Below are 19,288 nucleotides of genomic sequence, written 5' to 3'. Positions count from 1 at the left end.
CATTTTAGTCTGTATGACAGTCTCTAGGTCCATCCACGTCTTGGCAAATGGCACAATTTCACTCCTTTTTATGGCTGAGTAGTATTCCATTGTCTACATGGCCCACATCTTCTTTACACATTCCCATGTTGATAGACACTTAGGTTGCTTCCATGTCCTGGCTATTGCAAACAGTGCTGCAGTGAACATTGCAGGATTTTTTAAATTGTGTATTTAAAATGTGAACACTATAAAATTATGCACTGCCTCCTTTCCTGATATAAAAGCTTTTAGAGATTTTAAGTTTCTTTATTTGACTTCTCTTCTCTTTCCCCTATTTAATATCTTCTGCCTTTTTCATTCTATGGGAATGACTCTCCTCAGAGTTACCATTGCTAATAGTGTCTTAGTGATAATCAAAGCATCTTGAAATGTTTTTCTTGTTTTATATTCCATTTTGCTTTTCTTGTTTTCTTTTGTTTCTTGGTTCTGACACTGAAAATTTACATTTCTAGCCCCATAAATCTCCAGTTATACACTTATTTTTGGTCTTGATCCTGATCCTAGTCTTATAAGCAATTAGGCCTTTCTTTTTATAGGAAAGAAGACACTGTGTCTGAATAAATTCTGCTTGTATAATCTGAGGATTTCAGGTGCAGTTCAGTTCAGACAACATGACCCTAGCATCTTCCTCTTAAGGTCACTGTGAACCTGAAGATGACTCTTTTGTCACTACAACAAAGCACTTTATAAGCTATAAATGTCTTCAAATCCCACCTTCTACTCAGAGCACGAGCACGGAAGGGTTTAATGCAGAGTCAGAGAGAAATGGAGCTTCTCAGGGTGCTTCTTAGCTTACTAAACTTTCCCAAGACCTGAGGCTTCTGGCTAACTTCAGCTTTATTTGCTATAAACCATGATCTCCAGGGTTCTGTGAGTGTTTGGTTCATGAAACAAAACTCAAAATTAAAAAAAAAAAGTTCTCATGTTTCCAGAAGACTATATATATACACACACACACACACACACACATAAATATATAAGCTTCTTATATGTAGCTTCAGCTTCTGTACTCTTTTGGCGTTTTAACGTTAAGCAATTATATGAATATATTTATTAATTTATTGATTATCTGCCTAGGTTAAATAAAAGATATCTACCTCTGACCATTTCTATATTTAGTATGATCTATACTTCGTTCTTGATCTATTGTATGAAGATTTCAGTTTAAAGTTGATCTGGTCTTGACTGACACACTCCTGATAGCTTTTATTTTTAAAAAATATTTATTTATGTATTTGGCTGCACTGACTCTTAGTTGGGGCACGTGGGTCCTTTAGTTGCAGCACGTGTGATCTACTTCTCTGACCAGGGGTTGAACCGGGGGCCTCCTGCCTTGGGAACATAGAGTCTTAGCCGCTGGACCACCAGGGAAGTCCCCTGCTTGCCTTTAAACAAACTGAATCTACTTTCTTATGTCTTTATGCTTCCCAGAAAGTGCTATAAATATAGTAAAGAGCTAGCAGAAGCTGTGAAAGTGATGGGATATGCACCATCAGAGCTGAGTGTTAGGGAGGCCTATCTGAATGGAATCTGCATGGAATAGATTGTAGAGAGAAACAAAGAGAATGAAACCTGGTTTCATTTCAGTGGTTTTACAAATGCTATCACTTCCTTTAAACCTAGGGCTTTGGCAATTGCTTGTGTCTTAATTTAGTCATAAGTTAGACCAACCATATGCTATAAGTGTCTCTGTTCAACAACTAAGGCAGTAGTTGTATAATCTTGGACAAAGTATATACAAGCTTTGGCCAGTTTCTTAATTGTCAAAATGGATATAATGATACCTATCTTGTAAGACGGTTTTTATAAAAATTAAATGAATTTTAAAAAATCTGTATAAATATGTTTAGTGCAGAATCTCATACGTAATAATGCTTGCATGTGTGCTAAGTCGATTCAGTTGTGTCTAACTCTTTGCGATCCCATGGATGGTAGCCCATCAGGATCCTCTGTCCATGGGATTCTTCAGGCAACAGTACCACAGTGGGTTGCCATTTCCTTCCCCAGAGGGTATTCCTGACCCAGGGATCAAACCCGAGTCTCTTAAGTCTCCTGCATTGGCAGGCATGTTCTTTACTTCTAACTCCACCTGGGAAGCCCATACTAGTGCTTCAAAGTGAAGTCGCTCAGTCGTGTCTGACTCTTAGCGACCCCATGGCCTGTAGACTACCAGGCTTCTTGGTCCATGGGATTCTCCAGGCAAGAATACTGGAGTGGGTTACCATTTCCTTCTCCAGGAGATCTTCCCTAGCCAGGGATTGAACCTGCGTCTCCAGCGTTGTAGGCAGACGCTTTACTGCCTGAGCCACCAGGGAAGTACCTAGTGCTTAGTGATCAACAATTACTTTCACAGTGAAGGCTAGGTAAAATACCGTGTGTGTGTGTGTGTGTGTGTGTGTGCATGCTCAGTTGTGTCTGACTCTTTGAGACCCCATGGACTGTAGCCTACCACACTCCTCTGTTGATGGAATTCTTCAGGCAAGAATACTAGAGTGGGTTGCCATGTCCTCTTCCAGGGGAATCTTCTCAATCCAGGGATTGAACCCACATGCCTTGCGTCTCTTGCATTGGGAGGCAGATTCTTTACCACTAGTACCACCTGGGAAGCCCAGGTAAATTGTCATGTGGAGGCACAAAGCCCAACCTCTGGCTCACAGAGGGTACTCCATGAATGTTACTCAAACCTTCTCTCTCCCTTCTGGAAGGAACTCTAATTTCCCAGTCTAAGAATAACACCTGCATGTTCTAAAAGCATTCAGAAACATGTGGTCCTGAATATCACTAAAGCCTAGACTAAGCTGATTTATTTATATTCACAAACTCTCTTCTATGAAACATAGTAACATCATGCTTGCAATGATTGGAAATAGAGCTGGAAGTCAATCTCTTATCCTTGTCTTTCACCTCTGTCTCATATATTCAACCTATCACTGAGCCTCTAAGTTTCCTCCTTAAAATATCTCTCTCAGATTTGGTTTTTGTCTTCACCATTCACAGCCCAAGTGCAAGCTCTTAGCACCTCTTAACTAGATTAGAGTCAGAAATCTTGGCTTACCTCGCTAACAGAAGGTACTTTTCCTATAACACAGGCTGCAAACCACCTCCAGAATCAACTTCTGAAAATACTGTTTTGTTATCATATGCCACCTTTGGCAACCCATAATAGTTCTGTGAAAATAAATGCAGCCCTCACCTCTTCCCACCTCAACCTGGTTTTCATTTCCCCAAATATGAGAGCCAAGCCTAAGCACATGACGTATGTAATATTCCCCTCCATGCCCAGACCCTGCTATAAGTTGAGTTTGTCTGTGGACAGTTCCCAGGGAAAGCCATGCTTCACCCTTGTTATTTAGCTCACCTTGCTTTATTTTATCTTTTAGAATTGTTAAAAATTTTATTTGTTTATTTTTCTGTGTTTTGGGTCTTGATTGCCACATGTGGGCTTTCGCTAGTTGCGGCAAGCAAAGGCCACTCTCTAGTTGCCATGTTCGGGCTTCTCACTGCCGTGGCTTTTCTTGTTGCAGAGCACAGGCCCTAGGATGAGTGGGCTTCAGTAGTTACGGCACATGGGCTTAGTTGCCCCATGGCATGTGGGGTCCTCCCGAACCAGTGACTGAACCCGTGTCCCCTACATTGGTGGATTTTAACCACTGGACCACCAGGGAAGTCCCTTGCTCACTCCGATTGTCCCGAATGCACCCAACTCAAATTCTAACTACACTTCAAGAACCAAATTAAGTTCCGTATTTCCCTTGAGATTTTCCTTGACACTGTATGTTTATTTTTTCTGAATACTTTCCAAACTTTTATTCCATACCAAAGGAAGACTGAAATGCTGTCTAGAACTGTCATGTCTGCATGCTATCATTGTCTACACTGCTCGATCACAGTCTTATCCAGCTCCAGATCCAATATATACCTTGGATCACCCTAATTACCCTAAATCTTGATTCAGTGCCGAATATAGAGGATATCCTCAACAATTTCACTTTCATGACAGATATCCTTTTCTTCTTACTGCTAAATAGTGAATTTTAAATGTATGACTTAAATTGTTTTTTTTTTTTAAATCCTGTAATCCTCAAATATACATCAGGTATACAAGTGTGTGTATACAAATACTTAAAGATATAAAAAAGTATTAGTCGCTCAGTAGCATCCGACACTTTGCAACCCCAGGGACTGTACACTGTGAGGCCCTTCTGTCCATGGAATTCTCCAGGGATGAATTGGAGTATGTGGCCATTTTCTTCTTCAGGGGATCTTCCCAACCCAAGGATCAAATCCAGGTCTTCCACACTGCAGGCAGATTTTTACAGTCTGAGCCACCAGCCACCTTTTTATTCAGAACCTGTGGATTCTTGATGTTACAGAATTTTGCCATCATTTAGATAAGAAAGTTAGGTGCTTAGAACTGAGTTTTATCTCCTTTTGTAAGTCTCACCACTTAAAAATGAAAACAGGAAAATCCTAAGAAAGAACAATATAAACTGCCTTCTAACATTTAGGCAGCCACTTCCCTGTGCTTGCAATTCAATCAGCTGGGCTGAATGTCCTCATTGCTTCTTTTTTCCTCCTCTTGCTGACATTCTCTGATCCTTAAGATATCACTGTTTAATCACTATTATTAGAGAGATGCAAATCCAAACTATAGTGAGGCATCCCCTCACACGGGTCAGAATGGCCATGATCAAAAATCTACAAACAATAAATCTTGGAAAGGGTATGGAGAAAAGGGAACCTTCTTGTCCTGTTGATGGGAATGCAAATTGATACAGCCACTATGGAGAACAGTATGGAAATTCCTTCAAAATCTATGAATAAAACTACCATATGACCCAGAAATTCTACTACTAGGCATATACCCTGAGGAAACCAGAATAGCTAACACATGGAAGCCATCTCGATGTGAACCGATAGATGGATGGATAAAGAAGTTATGGTACATATACACAATGAAAAGTTGGCTAAAAGCTCAACATTCAGAAAATGAAGATCATGGCATCTGGTCCCATCACTTCATGGGAAATAGATGGGGAAACAGTGGAAACAGTGTCAGACTTTATTTTTTGGGGCTCCAAAATCACTGCAGATGGTGACTGCAGCCATGAAATTAAAAGACGCTTACTCCTTGAAAGAAAAGTTATGACCAACCTAGATAGCATATTGAAAAGCAGAGACATTACTTTGCCAACAAAGGTCAATTAGTCAAGGCTTTGGTTTTTCCAGTGGTCATGTATGGATGTGAGAGTTGGACTCTGAAGAAAGCCAAGCGCCAAAGAATTGATGCTTTTGAACTGTGGCGTTAGAGAAGATTCTTGAGAGTCCCTTGGACTGCGAGGAGATCCAACCTGTCCATCCTAAAGGAGATCAGCCCTGGGTGTTCTTTGGAAGGAATGATGCTAAAGCTGAAACTCCAGTACTTTGGCCACCTCATGCGAAGAGTTGACTCATTAGAGAAGACTCTGATGCTGGGAGGGATTGAGGGCAGGAGGAGAAGGGGACGACAGAGGACTAGATGGCTGGATGGCATCACCTACTCGATGGACATGAGTTTGAGTGAACCCTGGGAGATGGTGATGGACAGGGAGGCCTGGCGTGCTGCAATTTATGGGGTCGCAAAGAGTCAGACATGACTGAGTGACTGAACTGAACTGAATAAAAAGGAATGCATTTGAGTTGGTTGTAATGAGATGGACAGACCTAGAGCCTATTAAACAGGGTGAAGTAAATCAGAAAGAGAAAGAGAAATACCATTTATTAATGCATATATATGGAATCTAGGACAGAGAAGGCAATGGCGCCCCACTTCCGTACTCTTGCCTAGAAAATCCCATGGGTGGAGGAACCTGGTAGGCTACAGTCCATGGGGTCGATACGAGTTGGTTGCGACTGAGCGACTTCACTTTCACTCTTCACTTTCACGCAATGGAGAAGGAAATGGCAACCCACTCCAGTGTTCTCGCCTGGAGAATCCCAGGGATGGCAGAGCCTGGTGGGCTGCTGTCTATGGGGTCCCACAGAGTCGGACACGACTGAAGTGACTTAGCAGCAGCTTAGCAGCATGGAATCTAGAAAGATGGTGCTGATGAACCTACCTACAGGGCAACAATGGAGAGGAGGACATAGAGAACACAGTAGGTGCGGGAGAAGGTGGGATGATTTGAGAGAGTAGCATTGAAATGTATATATTACCGTGTGTAAAATAGATAGCCAGTGGGAATTTTCTGTATGACACAGGAAACCCAAAGCTCGTGCTCTATGACAGCCTAGATGGGTGGGATGGGGAGGGAGATAGAAGGGAGGTTAAGAGGGAGGGGCATATGTATAGCTATATGACTGACTTTTGTTGATATATGGCAAAAACCATCACAATATTGTAATCATTCTTCAATTAAAAATAATTTTTTTTACAAAAAAGATCTCACTCTTTATACCTGTTGATTTCTACCCTGAAAGCATTTTCTGGACATTCTATTAAAATAGGTTGTCATTTGCTCCTGGTTGTGGTAAAATGTTCATGGTCAGGCAGGACTCACAGTATCGGTGGATACTTTTCATTTGAGCTTGGCAAAAGCAAGCCTATATTGTGGCTATAGATTATTGACTTTTGGTATCATGTAGGACTACTACTTCTTTTAAAATAGTCAACTCCTAGCAATAATGTTTAAAGGTTTCTAATGACTTAACAATATAAAGATTCATGCTTTAGCAAATGCCAGCGTTAACGCAGCACCTGAAATGGAAAAATGTTAGAAACAAAAATACATATAAATCAACAAATATTCCTCTAATCTTGTCACTTCATTTTTCTGCAGAAAAACTATCTCTTTTTTCTTCCAAATTCTTATAGAAATTTATTTTCTATTTTTCTTCCTTTCAACTTTTTAGATTCTGTTTTCTTCTTAGTACAATACATCACTCTTTTCTCAACTCCATCCCATAAACACATGTACATATACACACATACACACAAGCTTATTCACACATTTTCTTTTTCTTCCTAAATTGAGACAGCTTTTTTCAATAAACACAGATCTGGCTCTAAATTAAGTGCTATTAGAAATGTTGTAAACTCTGAAATTATTTCCAAGTGTTTAATTCACTTCCAGAAATAGCTGGTTTATATTTTATGAATTTTCTAGCTATGATACTGATACCCTTACACAGAAATGGAAGTTTCTGTACATATAATAAAAAATATGACCTGATGATTTCTATGCCTTAGTCTAAAAATGCAAAGGTAACTGTGAACAAAAATAAAAACACTGTTTAAAAGGTAACAATTTCTTTACTCTGGGGCTCCATTGGCCATTCCATTTAAGAGGCAGCACTCATTAATGGTCTAGTTTATTGCTCTTCTTGATGAGTCTTTTTCTCTGTTTTGTTGATTTACAATCTGGGTTATCTTTAAGAGAATTGTCAGACTTCAGTATCTTACTGTCACTGACAAGGACTCAGCTTTGACTTTTTTTTTTTTTTTTCCTGTAAAATGGCATGGTGATGAGTTTAAGCAACTTGTTATTATTACTGATTATACTCACTTTATTCCTTTTTACATTTTTATTTAAAACATATCATACATATAGAAAATTATAAATATCCCAGGGAGAGAGCTCAGTGAATTTTGCACAAATGAGCACCATGTGTAGCTAACACCTGATGGAGAAACAAAACATTACCAGTAACCTGAAATACTTTTGGGCTAGTGGCTTTTAAATTCTATTATATGGTTTCTATTTTGTTGGTATTTCCTATTTTTTTAAATAGACTTCATTTGTTGCAAAGTTTTAACTTCAGAGCAAAAATGAAATACACTTTTAATCCTGATCGTCTTGGGAACCATAAGCATTTTCTCATTGTCCTTCATATTTTATAGTTCGTCTTCAAGTATGTTTATGAACAATATGTTCAGTGTGGTAGCCCTGCTATACACACTGTGGAAAAATCAGGATTTTCCAATGTGGTGTCCTCAGCTTTGATACTTCCAGCTACAAATAATGTCATGATGTTGATGGACACCCACACATATTTAGCAGCTGCCAGATTCCAGTCTTAAGCGAAGTGTAAGGTACCTTATACGTTATTAGTTAATACAGACTTCTTAAGGAGGAGAATTTTCTTGCACTGTGTCTTCCTGTTTCACTGATGATGATATGGTTACTGACGTCTTTGTGGATCCTGCTACATGCTTCTGTTCCTGCAAGACTCTGTCTCATAGCCACCTGGGACCACATGGCAATCAAACGGGCAGTGCCGTGCTGATTTCATGTAGCTCTGCAGGGAAGCCAGGGCTTCCCAGGTGATGGTAGTGGTAAAGAACCCACTTGGCAGTGCAGGAGACATAAGAGATGTGGGTTTGATCTCTGGATTGGGAAGATCCCATGGAGGAGGGCATAGCAACCCACTGCAGTATTCTTGCCTGGACAGAATCCCCATGGACAGAAGAGCCTGGTGGGCTACAGTCCATGGGTTGCAAGAGTCAGACATGACTGAAGTGACTTAGCACGCAGCACACATGCCGGGAGCAGTGTTTCATAGGACCTGTTCCAGTACCTATGCTCTGCAACCCTCAAACCTCAATATGAAGAGGTACTCCATATATTCTGTTTGGCTTAACAACTTTGTAATTCTTTCTGAGTGCTCAGTTCCTTGTTTGTTTTGCTGGAAAACTAGCTTAAATACCAAAAAGCTGTCATTAAATTCATTTTATTTTTGTTGTCTTTTATTACATCTGGTAACCCTCAAATAACTGTATAGAGAGGTTAGTCATCCCTTCCCATATCAGTTGCAGATTGTTAGAAATGCATGGGATGGAGGCAGGGTGGAGGCTGAGCTGCTGAGTTTGTGTAGGTGGTCAGTGCTGGCAAGATCTCAGTATCCTGTCTCTCTGTCCTTCAGAGTTGCATGTAAAACTTCAGTCACTGCAAGCATGAAAATTCAGTTTTTTCTCACTCTGTGCACACAGAAATTTTATCTTAGAGTCTTGCATTGTCAGTTTTAAATAGGTAGTGCAGGATGGAAAAGCAGAAGCTTTTTCTCTGTGACACCACAGTACAAAAGAGCCTTCAAGACACACAGCCTGACTTTGATTTTTGGTTCAGTTTTCGTAGCAATTGGTACATTCCTTTCCAAGGGCCACCATAATGAAACACTACAAAATGAGAGCAGAAAGTTATCCTTTCATAGTTCTAGAGGCTAGAAACCCAAGATCAAGATGTTAGCGGGCCATGCTCCCTCTGAAGGCTGTAGTGAAGAATCCACCCTCAGCTTTTGCTGATTCTGAGAGTGGGCCCCAATCATCGGTGGTCCCTGGCCTTTGGCTTCATCACCAAATCCCTGCTTCTGTTGTCAATGACCTCTTGCCTCCACGTCTGTCTCTTTATATCCAGATGTCTCTCTTCTCATAAGAAAGCCAGTCATTGGATTAAACTCCAAGCTACTTCAGTATAACTTCAATTGAACTTGAATATGCCTACAAAGATTTTAGTTCTCAATGAGTTCATGTTGTACAGATATTAGAATTCAGGACATTAATTGGGGAAAGACTCAATTTAACCTGCAACACTTGATAATCTGTTTGGTCTGAATCGCAAATTTCAGGGTCATGATTTATTCTGAGAAAATTGATGAAGTCTAATATATTAATAATATATTTAAACCAGTCACTAATTTTATTTTGTGGAAACTGTGCATTTCCATTGGCCAGATGATTGCCTGTTAATTTAGTTCTATTTTGCATATGGCTCCAAGTGCTTCTTTATCTTGAATTCCCCTTGCCTCTTGACAAAGCAATGCCTGGTAAGATGAAACCACTTTTTTAATAAGGAGTTTACGTGTCACTGAGAAGCAAAACTGCTAATTATGGATGAATGTGTAAAGGTATTTTTATTTCATGTACTGTGGCCTAGTGTGAGTTAATTATAGTACAAGTAGCCTTAATTCCAAGGCAGGACGTTACCATGATAGATGTTTTAGATCCAAGGACAACAGAAATACCCCTTCGGTAGTGAACTACTCAGGTGAGCTCTTACCGCCAGCAGCACATCTACTCTCATTAGATCCTGTGCTTGGTTGTTAATGAACTGTTACAAAGGTAGGCTTGTGTGGGAAATTAATATAACCAAGATTGAAATGGGTAGCTTTTGGTTCAGAACTGAAAAATAAGTCCGCTCCTTTTTGGTTCTGAACAAAACATGTTATTTTATTAACATCTGGAATTTTTTTAAAAGCAGGACTATTTCATATTCCATTGATAGGGAGTAGGGGATAAAGGCATCCATAGGTCTTTTAAACAACTATTACCTTAACAATTCTATATGGCTCCAATAAGAATTATCACCTCAATTTAAAAAAAATCACTTATTTAATATACCATAATATAATACCTTAATTTCAACTTGTGGCCAGGTTTGATAAAAATATCAGTTTAAATTCATACATGTTGAGAAGTAAATTACACTTATGATTATACACTTACTTAATGTAGAGCTGATAAATACAATATAAAGATAAATTTTTATAATCATAATCATCTTCTTATATTTATATCCTGCTCCCACTGAGATGAATCTCTGGTTACATTTACATATTGAATTAGAAAGTTAAAACTAATGATGGGATCAATTATGCCCCATACTGAGCTGTGCACTTTGGAATGACTTTGAGAAAACAGGAGGGTCAAAAAAAAAAAAGCAGCCACAGTGCACAGTGGTTTCAAGATTATGCTAACAGATAAGCATAGGAAGGATTGTAATGGATGATAATGTGTGTTTGTCAAAGGAATCAGGCTTTTCAGGGGAAAAACCTAAAGGACATTTCTAATATAAACATTTCTGAGAATTAGAAAATATATAGGCTGGGTCACGGAGGTTGCTGCTCAGTTTATTTAAGGCAGACTGTATAAGAACAGATGTCATAGGAGTCCCTTTATGATCCCATTTGTTTGTTCTTGTAATTCTTTAAATGTATTTGCTGCATCTCAGGTGAAGTAGAATCTGCTTCATGTTTGCTGTTGTTATGCAAAATGATAGTTTCCTCTTTCTCCTTCCCTAGCTGCATAATAAATGTGCTTCTCATCTGAAACCTGAATGTGACTGCGGACCTTTGAAGGACCATATTTTACCACCCACCACAATCTGTCCAGTGGTACTGGTGAGTTTTTCCTTCTCATTATTCTGCTATGACTTGGGATTTCTGTAACTAACTGGTGCACCGTACCACTTGATGCTTTCAGAGGTCATTTTCCATTGATCAAGGCAGAGCTCAGTAGACCTAAAATACCTCCTTACTTCAGAGAAGACCTCTTTGCCCACTATATTTCCTTTTGCCTTCATGGCACAATAAACTTATCAGTAAGGTATGCTCTAACTGAAGCTGACTCAGGTTTTATCACTCAGTCATGTTGTACTTACCAGAAATTGTATAGGCAGAACACTTCCACATTTTACGTGTTTTATAGATCGAGCTTCCCAGAATAATGAAGTTATTCTTATGGGCAGTTTTGCTGGAGATGCACATTATGTATCTTCAATTGGGAAGTCTCTCACCTAAGCCAGAGGCTACTTAGAATGAGGACACCCACCTGGAAGAGAGCTGTGCACTGCCACGAAGTGTATTTTATGTTTTATTAGTGAACAATAAATTTAACTACCTGCAAAACAGTTACTTGATTCAATAAATATACAAGCGAAAAAAATGCGTAAGTAAAGTTACCTTGATAAGAGCAAATCCTGATAGAAAGAGAAGCAGCTATTCAAAGATAATATTCACATTACCTTTCAAAATCCAAATTGTTTCTAAAGTGAAACAGTTATTTTACAAAACAAACCATTTTATATCCATAATGCAGTTCTCATTTTTTTTAACAACATGGAAATTAACTAGCTGGAACTTCAGTTTGATGTAAAAAAATAACAACAACTAAGAAATGTTAGACAAATACTTTTGTAAAGGTCAACTTAGAAATTAATCAAATTACTCAATTTGCACCCACTTATGATTCATTTTGTAATTATCTGTAAAATACTGGATGTATTTAAATGCCTTTATTTAAAAAAATTAAAAACTCTTTATTTTCTCAAACTGCAAAGAAAAAGAAGAAGAAAATACCTCCATATTGCTGAGGATAGCAATAACCAATTCTAAATTTCCCTTTATCATGTAAGAATTATAAGACATCCTGTAGTAAATAAGATTAATTAAAATTAATGAGAGCCATATTAATTTTTTTATTCTTTTGTAGTATTTTCTTAAAGAGAAAGAACTTGTAGAATTTTTATCTATTTGCATTTGAAAAAATACATAGTAATTTTTACTGGTTTAGACGCATTCTTAATCTCAGATTTTAACTCTAAGGAAAAAATCTATTATGTCATTCTATTATCCAACTATCTGTGTAAAACCCTACTAAATTCAGTGAGCCAGGGGACTATTTCTTTGACCTACTTATGTCAGCCTCTAGTCTTATAAGCTCAAAAATGAGATAGAATCTTTTATTATCCCATCCTTCCTTTCTTTGAAAGAATCAAAGGTAAAGAACATGTGTTGAATAAATGGTTTTGTCTTGAACAATCTTGCAGACTCTTTCGTTGGTTTTGTAGACACTTTTGATTCTGAAGATTTATTTTCTCATTAAATCTTCCTAAGGCTTTTTATCATGATTTGTATCTCAGCATTTGCTGTATTATCATTTTCTTGGTACTAACTAAAGTATTAGGCACTGTTAACCACCTCATCCTTCATGAATGTCTACCTTCCTTGACTCCCATTATCCCACCCTCTCCTGATTCTTCTTGTGTTTCTCTGGATATTTGCTTTTCATATCTTTCCTAGTTTTCAAGAGTTCAGCCTGCCCCATATTGGTTGCCATCCATATGCCCTACCCTCACTCGCATGTCATGGCTTTCTGCTCTTAACATTCTTCCCAGTGAGATCTTGCTTAGTCATTTATTTCATTATTGTGTTAATTTGTACTAAGTTCAGCCTCTGCTTATGAGTCTCAAGCGCTCAACCTGGAGGCTCCATGTTGTTCACGTGCATGATATATTATTATAAGTAGTAACAGTAACTTCTACTTATTAAGCACATATATTATACCAGCTACTATGCTAAATATCTTAGTCCATTCAAAAAGTGTTTTTTTTTTAGTATTAACAGTGGAAAGAAGCCCAAATAAAATCTTTGTCTTCATAAAGTTTTCATTCCAGTGGTGGGAAATAGGCAATAAGCAAAGCAATAAGTAAGTTATTTAGTAGCTGTTTATGCCTCAGATGGTAAAGAATCTGCCTGCCATGTGGGAGACCCAAGTTCAATCCCTGGGTGGGAAAGATCCCCTGAAGAAGGGAATGGCAACCCACTCCAGTATTCTTGCCTGGAAAATTCCGTGGACAGAGGAGCCTGGAGAGCTACAGTCCATGGGGTCACAAAGAGTTGGGCACGACTGAGCAACAAACACTTTCAATTTTATATTAACTTACTGGTGGCATTTAAAGTTTAAAGGACAAAATTAAAGTGGGAAAAGAAAAGAAGGAATGTTGGAACTGCAATTATAAGAAAGCAAGTTAAGAGTTCAAGGAAAATAGAGTTCAAGGAAATAGTAGAGTGAAGAGTTGAGGAATGTGAGAGAGTTGCCATTGTGGCTCTCTGGGAACAGAACTCTGTAGACAGAGGAGTCACCCAGGAGGAGAAGCACAGACTCAGGCAGGATAAGCCTGACATTATCTGAAGACATTAGTGACTGAGTCTGTTTTGCAGGGCGAATAATAGCAGAGAATTTCAAATATGTCTTAAGATTTTCATATGCATAGGTAGGGACAATTTAGGCTATTCTAAGGTCGTTAGCCTTTACTGTGAAAGAAATTGGAAGTCAGACCAGATGAGAGAATGATCTGACTTATATATTTAAAAGAACATCAGTCTAACATGTGCTTACGGGCTAACACCCGAAATGGCACTTAGATTTTCTTTAGAAAAGTAGGAAGCTGCCTCATTGCTGAGAAAAAGGATAGTTTGAGAGTTTTGCAGATCAGGAAGAAATTACACAACAGTCACTTGGAAAATGGGAGCTATGTGGATCAAGGAAATACCAGATGATTGCCAGGGAATAAGGAACAGTCTTGGATTAATAATAGTGAATTTAGAACAAGATAAGTAAACTTGAATGGGTACATTTCTCTGGTGATATTCAGTCTTATTTCTCCAGTTATATTCTAATTCCAGGAGTAGAATAGCCATGGGTCAGCTTTAATGAGAATGTGTTTTACCCAATATGATCAAAGGAGAGGGAATCAAAGGAGTTGAGAGTGTGTGCAAGCAAGTAATTGTAGGGATTGGCTATGGATTTTAAGCTGGGAGACAAGGGAAGTTAAAGACATGGAGAGTACAGTACACTAAGGGATGTTAAAAAAATACATTTGTGGATTACAGCGGGATCAAAGATTGTTGAAATCAACCTTATTAATGTCAAGTTACCAGAATGAGTGAGATAACAATTGAGGTTATGGAGGGGTTGCAGTTATTGATGATGATAGGTATGAATTAATTTAAATATCACAGTGATGCCAAAAAGTAAATATTGTAACTTTCTCGATTTTACCTATGAGAAAAGTGAGAAACAGAGAGATTAAGTAAATTTTCGGTGTCAGATGGCTATGAAGTAGCAATCCAAGATTAGAACCCAAGAACAATCATTCCAGAGCTTGTACAGTGAGCTCATCATTTCTAGCCTTTCTCCAAGTCCCAAGATAGATCTTCTCCTATTGGCCTTTTCTAGAACCTTCATTTTCCAACCTTCCCAAGCCAGAAGCCTAAGAATTATCATTGGTGCTTCATCTTGAATATCAAATTTATCACTAGGCAGCCTATATTGATGTTCTTACTTCTCTCTTTTGCCTTCAACCCAACTGTAACTGTCTCATATGTTACTCGCAGATTGTTTTCCAGAATTTTCCTAATATTAGTAGAATTATTATAGAATTGCCTCTTCTTTGCATTCTCCACACTGCTTCCGGGATCCACTTTCAAAAACACAATAAAATATTTTCCTACTCAAATATTTTAAAATACTTAAAATATTTTTAGTGATTCCTATTTGAATTACAAACTAGCAAGGAAAACAAGGCTCTTTAACTGAATCACTCTACGTAATCGCTTACACACCATCTTACACGCTAGAAATCAAGCTTGAAATTCTCTAAGTATACCTGCTCTCCAAAGCCTTTGTGGTTTTGTACAAGTCAATAAATTGGCCTGAATCACTTTGCCTTGTTGCCTTGCTAAGTAGAAATTAAAGTTTGCTTTCTGATCATGAAATTAGTACCTGATTCTTAAACCCATTGCCTATTTAAATACTAAAACTTTAAACAAATTAATAAAGTTGTTCTGCACACAAAATTGCTTAATATGCTTCAAGTGATAGACTCTGAGGCTTTTTAATTTGTGAACTTTCAATAACTTCCCAGCTGTATCTGCTACTGGAATTTTTAAACTTTCATTGAAAGAAAATCCTTAGTCCTCACACATAATACAATATTTTTTATTCTCTAATGCCAACTTTCTTCTTAAAAAATATAAGTTCTCAGTTTCTCATGATCACGTGAGTTTCAAACTCAGTAGCAATGTGGTCAATAACATTATTTATAGCTCATTCTAGAAAATATGGAATGAAGAATTAAAACCTAACATTTTATTGAAGTTTTTAATCCCTTTGACTCTGTTGTCAGGAATCGGTTATTGAATGAGCAATGTAAACTTACTACAGATTAGATATCTTATCTCTGGTTGAAGCATTTTAATGGCATACTTCTAGGTCAAGGTCAGTAACAACAGTCTTATATTTTAGAGCATCCCTTCAGGTATTAATTTTATTCATTTATTCTTTAAAATTTCTATACCTCTCTTCTCAGACCCCAAACTCTCCCAGATACTTATTAGCTTTAATGATTCAATAGATATGTGCTCACCTGTTATGAAGATTAGCCAAGTCAGCATGTTCTTTGCACTGATGACATGCTTTTATAAGCATACACTAAAAATTACTTCCACAGTTAATTTGTCTTGATATAGTGTCTCTTTCCATAAAATAAAGCCAACTATTCTGAAATTGAAATAGAAATGTAATCAATGATTCCATATATCAAATATAATCATGGATTTCTGGAATTGCAGTTGATTTCTAGCATATTTTAAGTATACGATCAAAAGAAGCTTCATCGTGTAAAAGTTATCTACGTTCTTTGTGACTGTGTTTATGAACCTATAATGCTTTCTCTGAGGATTTTCCAGCAAAAAAAAAAAAAAAATTAAAATGATTAGAACTATTCTGTCTCTACTTCCATACTGAAGATAATTCAGAACTGTTTACAAAGTAGATTTCTTGAAGGTCTATCCTCATCTCACTTCCAAACAACTGGAAAGTGAATCCAATCCAATCCAGTTAGTCAGGGCTCTTGATCAGCAGCTTAATTTCTAGAAAAAGCCATTAACCCTTACCAAATGATAGTCAAAACAGATGTTCTTCCTTTAATGGACTCCATAAAAAATGCATTCCTGATTCTTATTTCAGATGATTCTCAGAAATCTCAGATTCCCAATCCCACTCAAATGTCAATGTAAAAATGGTAATAATTTCATATAAATCATGACCTGAGGAGCATGAAAATTGCCCACTCTCTCATGAGTTTTACTCCTAACCCAGGCAGATTTGGCCCATGTTTTAGTCCCTCAGAGGGACTAAATTATTTGCTTTAATTATTTTGTACCCCTGTGTCATCAACCTACACTGAAAGGCTTTAAAAAAATACTATGAAGCTGCTCCGCTGTAACGAAAAAGGTATGTTTTTAGAGAGTCCTTCATTTCCTAACAGAAGTCCCTTTCTGCTCTGTTTATCATCGTTTAATAACCTCTGAATGTTAGTATTATTATCCTGTTTCATCTTCTATCCTTAAGAAGAATAGAGTTAAATTTATACTGACGTTTGACTGTGATGCTCAGTTGTATGTTATTTATTTCCGTGTGCTAGTCTGTGTCTGTTGTTATCCATTTCACAAATTTTGTTCACTATAATGGTCTCATTCAGTACTTCTCAAATTATTTTTGATAGTACAAAATTTTTTTAGGTCCCAGAAATCAATGGAATAGGCCAAATAGAGTCCATCTGATTTTCAGAATAATTTTACAGTGGAAGCTTTAAATTTGATACTTCCCTAGAACTATGGTCTGCTGCTGCTAAGTCGCTTCAGTCGTGTCCAACTCTGTGCGACCCCATAGATGGCAGCCCACCAGCCTCCCCCGTCCCTGGGATTCTCCAGGCAAGAACACTGGAGTGGGTTGCCATTTCCCTCTCCAACGTATAAAAGTGAAAAGTGAAAGTGAAGTCGCTCAGTCGTGTCCAACTCAGTGACCCCACGGACTGCAGCCCACCAGGCTCTTCCGTCCATGCGATTTTCCAGGCAAGAGTACTGCTAGTCTTACATTAATTATAAATTTTATGTATTTTTTTCTAATGATAGGCTGAGTGTCTATGATTACATGTGTTTTTATAATAATTTTCAGTTTGTGTTAGGGTTTTATTCAATTAATTCTGCTCCTGTCAACAAATGCATACTTGCGACGTCTCCTGAGGAAGTAGCTTTTTTAACTTTTTATTTGAACAGCAAAAGCAGATCACCATAAAAATAATTTCTATTATATTTAGCTCTGTGATTTAATTTTCTCTTTATAAAATAATTACTTTACATTAGAATTTAAAAGCAAGCATTTTGATATTTGGCAAAACTAATACAATTATGTAAAGTTTAAAAATAAAATAAAATTAAAAAAAAATAAAAGCAAGCTTCTATTCTCTAACAAGGGGCTAATTAGTAATTTTCTATATCAACATATATTAGTAAAGTTGATAAAATATGGGGACCATGTAATGTTGATTACTTTAAATCTGGATTTATATTACATATAAGTATCCATTCTTCATGTAACTGTTAAGACTATGCCTTTAAATTGTTTTTCAGATCATTGTTGATGAACAATGTATATTATTTTTATTTATAATAGCTGTAGCACCAGATTCCTCTTGTTTTTCCTTCTCTTTCCTTCTTTCTTTCTTCCTTTATTCCACTGACTTTTATGGAAGTCACCAAAGTTAAAAATTCAGATAAGAACTGTTCTCTTATTTACTGTAATTTTGACTCTGTTGGGCAAGACGGGCAAGGAGATTACATTTCCAGTGTGTAAATCTTGGCTTACTAGGGCTTTTCAGTGAACAGAATCTTCATCTATTCTGCGGGTAATTCAAAGAGTAAATGAAAATTTTCTTGAATGTAAGATGCTTGAGCTGAATCTTGAAAAAAACAAGGATTTGGCCAGCAAATGCAAAGTGAGCTTTATATGGATAGTCTCAGAAATAAGAGAGCACAGGGTGAGATCTTGAAACAACAAAATGTTTATTAAGTTTTATGAATAAATGCAAGGTGTGGAGAGACAGACAAGACAAAGTCTGAGATGCTGAAAAGCTTGACCTTTCTTGTCAAAGAAGTGGGCTTTATCCAATATAAATAAAGCACTACATGATCAGATTTGTGTTTTAGAAAGATAATTCAATTACAGTAAATTTAAAGCAGAGAGCAGAGGAGGTATGAGAGTATAATGACTAGGTTGTGAGGGGAAAAAAAATCACAAAACACCAACAGAGGAAGAAAATGAGGGAAAGAGGATAGAAGATCGTAGCAGAGAACAGAATATTAGGGCTTGATTTTATTTCAAGATAAATTAATTTCAGAGGATGGTAAAGTCCATTATGTTGAACCAGAAAATGAGTGTTAACCCTTTATTGTATGAGAAGTATGCATTTATTGTACATAACATTAAAATAATATGAAATGACTAGAAAAACATTTAAAAGTCTCTAAAACAGTTATATAAGAGCAATTATTAACATATCAATAGAACCACTACTTCGGAGAAGGCGATGGCACCCCACTCCAGTACTCTTGCCTGGAAAGTCCCATGGATGGAGGAGCCTGGTAGGCTGTGTGTGGTCCATGGGGTCGCTAAGAGTCGGACACAACTGAGCGACTTTACTTTCACTTTTCACTTTCATGCATTGGAGAAGGAAATGGCAACCCACTCTAGTGTTCTTGCCTGGAGAATCCCAGGGACAGGGGAGCCTGGTGGGCTGCTGTCTATGGGGTTGCACAGAGTCGGACACGACTGAAGCAACTTAGCAGCAGCAGCAGGACCACTACTTAA

At 37.5% G+C, this 19,288-nt stretch overlaps 1 protein-coding gene across 8 annotated transcripts in view; it reads left to right on the top strand.

Moving 5' to 3' along the window:
• DGKB (diacylglycerol kinase beta) overlaps positions 1–19,288 on the top strand; it is an 870,186-nt gene that overhangs the window by 279,461 nt on the left and 571,437 nt on the right. For all 8 annotated transcript variants that reach the window (XM_019958478.2, XM_019958484.2, XM_019958481.2 and 5 more), the window contains one exon: positions 11,098–11,196. In XM_019958478.2, the coding sequence (XP_019814037.1) occupies positions 11,098–11,196 (99 nt within the window). The remainder of the gene's footprint in view (positions 1–11,097; positions 11,197–19,288) is intronic.

The sequence above is a fragment of the Bos indicus genome, chromosome 4, assembly GCF_029378745.1.
Source record: "Bos indicus isolate NIAB-ARS_2022 breed Sahiwal x Tharparkar chromosome 4, NIAB-ARS_B.indTharparkar_mat_pri_1.0, whole genome shotgun sequence".
NCBI lineage: Eukaryota > Metazoa > Chordata > Mammalia > Artiodactyla > Bovidae > Bos > Bos indicus.
This window is presented reverse-complemented; position numbering and strand designations above follow the sequence as displayed.